This window comes from Triticum aestivum, chromosome 1B, assembly GCF_018294505.1.
Source record: "Triticum aestivum cultivar Chinese Spring chromosome 1B, IWGSC CS RefSeq v2.1, whole genome shotgun sequence".
NCBI lineage: Eukaryota > Viridiplantae > Streptophyta > Magnoliopsida > Poales > Poaceae > Triticum > Triticum aestivum.
The window spans coordinates 679,779,788-679,783,001 of NC_057795.1; the positions used below are offsets into that span (position 1 = coordinate 679,779,788).

Here is a 3,214-nt window from a genome sequence, read left to right on the forward strand (position 1 = left end):
TACAAAGGTGATGAATGCCTGTTACAGATTCTCCATGTCTGCTTGGCTAGAAGGGCCAAGTTAAAAAGTTTGAAGTCCTTAAAGCCCAAACCACCATTACTTTTTGTTTGTGTCATAGCTTCCCACGAAACACAATTAGGCTTACGATGTCCATCCTTACTGCCCCACCAGAACTTCCAGCTAATGACATTTTTTTTAGAATCTGCTGATGACATAGTATACTCCCTCCGTTTTTATTTACTCCGCATATTAGAGTTGACTGAAGTCAAACTTTGTAAAATTTGACCAAATTTATAGAAAAATATAAAATTTAACATAACAGATCTATATGATGTGGAAGTACATTCAGCAACAAATCTAATGATATTGGTTTGTTATTCTATATGTTAATATTTTTATCTATAAATTTTGTCAAAGTTTGTAAAGCTTGACTTTTACCAAAACTAATATGCGGAGTAAATAAAAACGGAGGGAGTACTTTTTTTTTCTTTTTCTTTTGAAAAGAAGAAGAACCTCTTCTTGCAGGTTGCAGCTGGGCCTTCCGGACCAACTAAAAAAGAAGAGCTGGGCCTTGGGGACGACATGTCACGACTAGTTTTGTCCTCGTTCGTTCATTGCGTTTCCATATATCTACATCTACATGCATGGAAAGTTTCTAGAAAAACAAAACATGCATGGAAAGAAAATATTCTCGCCTCGTCTCCGCGCGGGCTACGAAACCTTAGTTTCCGGATGCGGAGTACGTCGAGCACCCCACGTAACCTAACCCAACCGACCCGACCCGCTATATATATGTATGTAGGGCGCGCTGCCTTCATCCAACAGCGAGACAACAACATCGTACGTACTCCGTCCGTCGTGCACCAGATGCGACGACCCAAACCTTCCTCTGCCGCGCCCATGGCGGACGCGGACGCCGACGTCTGCGCCATCTGCCTCGGCGCCATGCTCCGCGGCCAGGCCGGCTTCACCGCCGAGTGCTCCCACGCCTTCCACCTCAACTGCATCTCCGCCAGCGTCGCCCACGGCAACCACGACTGCCCGCTCTGCAAGGCGCCCTGGACCGTCCTCCCCGCCGTCAACGCCCCACGCGCGTCGTCGTCCCAGCAGCTGGTGCGACGCGCGTACCAGGACGACGAGCCGACCGTCCCGGCACAGGCCGCGGCGGAAAACAACGGCGGATCAGGAGCCGCGGCGGTGGTCATCAGGACGCACTGCGAGGTCCCGGCCCTGGCCAGGGGCGCGGCCCGCGAGAACTTCGCCGTGCTCGTGCACGCCAAGGCGCCGTCCTCCGAGGCGGCGCGCGCGTCGCTTGACCTGGTGACCGTGCTCGACGTCAGCGGCAGCATGGCCGGCAGCAAGCTGGCTCTGCTCAAGCGGGCCATGGGGTTCGTCATCGACAACCTCGGCCCGGCCGACCGCCTCTCCGTCGTGTCCTTCTCCAACAACGCCAGCCGCCTGATCCGGCTCGCGCGCATGTCCGACGCGGGGAAGGCCGCGGCGAAGCAGGCCGTGGAGTCCCTCTTCGCGAACGGCGGCACGAACATCGGCGAGGGCCTACGTGTGGCTGCCGATGTGCTTGACTGCCGACGGCACATGAACGCCGTCGCCAGTATCATGCTTCTCTCCGATGGGCAGGACACGTACAACGGCGCCGACTACATCACCCTGGTGCCACCTTCTCTCAGGGGGTACAACGGCGCGGGAGTCCGGCCTCCGGCGGTTCACACATTCGGCTTCGGCACGGACCACGACGCCGCGGCCATGCACACCATCGCGGAGGCCACCGGCGGCACGTTTTCCTTCATCCAGAACCAGGCGATCGTCCAGGACGCGTTCGCGCAGTGCATCGGCGGCCTCCTCACGGTCGTCGTGCAGGAGGCGCGCATCGCGGTGACATGCTTGCACCCCGGCGTGCGCGTCCGGGAGGTCAAGTCCGGCCGCTACGACAGCCACGTGGACGCCGATGGCCGTGCTTCCTCGGTGGACGTGGGCGAGCTCTACGCCGACGAGGAGAGGCGCTTCTTGCTACTCATGGACGTGCCAACGGCCGAGGACGCTGAAGAAGTCACCGGCCTGCTCAAGGTGAGCTGCACGTACCAGGATGCGGCGACCGGGCAGGCGGCCACCGTCGACGGAGACGACGCGGTTGTCCAGAGGCCCGTCGAGGCGACCGAGGTGGAGCCGTCCATGGAGGTGGAGCGCGAGCGCCTCCGGGTGGCGGCAACCGAGGACATGGCGGCGGCACGCGAGGCGGCTGATCGCGGAGAACATGCCGAGGGCGGACGGATACTACGAAGGCGGCTGGGGGCTATGAAGGGCTCGGCGCGCGCTCACAAGGACCTCGACTGCGAGGAGCTGGAGGACGAAATGCACGACTTCATCGGTCTCGTGGAAGACAGGCAGCAGTACCAAAAGTTTGGGCACGCGCGCATCCTGTCGGGCATGAGCTCGCACCGGAATCAGCGCGCCGCCACGCTGGGGAAGCCGCCTGGTGGCCGTGGCGGCCGCGGGCGGGGGGCGGCTTACGCGACTCCAGCAATGAAGAAGATGGTGGACAAGTCACGCGAGCAGCGGCAGACCGCAGCGGCGCCGGCACCACAGCCGAAGAGGAAGCATGGCAGAGGGCAGCAGCCAGATTCCAAGAGCGGCACGGGCAAACGTCACAAAAAACATTAAATTGCCGCTACCATATGAAAATGGGTGAAACATGCTAGTTACTACTACTATTTAGATTTATTTTGTTGCAGGTTAGCTTATATCCTGAGGAGTTAATTCATATTAGTGATATGCCTTTTTTTTCGAACAATATTATGCAACAGTTTTAATACTTGTCAGTTTTTTGTAGTATTGAAAAAAGAATATAGTGCGTTTGAGGCAAATGGTGAAACCAATTTCTTATATACTTTTTATTATTATATATATGCTTATATGCAGCTGAATGTTCTTGTCCTTGCGTACGCAGTAAATAAGAAGCTAAACATCTTAGAAAGTCCAGCCTATCATTGTACAGACCTACAGTTGGAGATTGGCTGTGTGCCTATGTGTACCTTGGTTCTCCTTGTTCAGTTCAAACTTTTAACTTTGTCGGACAAAAATTACACTTATGCATATGCATGGACTTGCATGGACCATATACTTCGATCAAGTATGTAATTTCTTTAAAATGGAAAAACTAACCACCATCCAAATAACATTCGCCCATGTGGCATGG

At 55.2% G+C, this 3,214-nt stretch overlaps 1 protein-coding gene across 1 annotated transcript; it reads left to right on the plus strand.

Moving 5' to 3' along the window:
- The first annotated feature begins 826 nt into the window (after window positions 1-826).
- On the plus strand, window positions 827-2,864 carry LOC123100447 (E3 ubiquitin-protein ligase WAV3-like). Its single transcript, XM_044522387.1, has one exon. The coding sequence runs from the start codon at window positions 868-870 to the stop codon at window positions 2,677-2,679; it is 1,812 nt and encodes a 603-aa protein (XP_044378322.1). The 5' UTR covers window positions 827-867; the 3' UTR covers window positions 2,680-2,864.
- The last annotated feature ends 350 nt before the right edge of the window (window positions 2,865-3,214 follow it).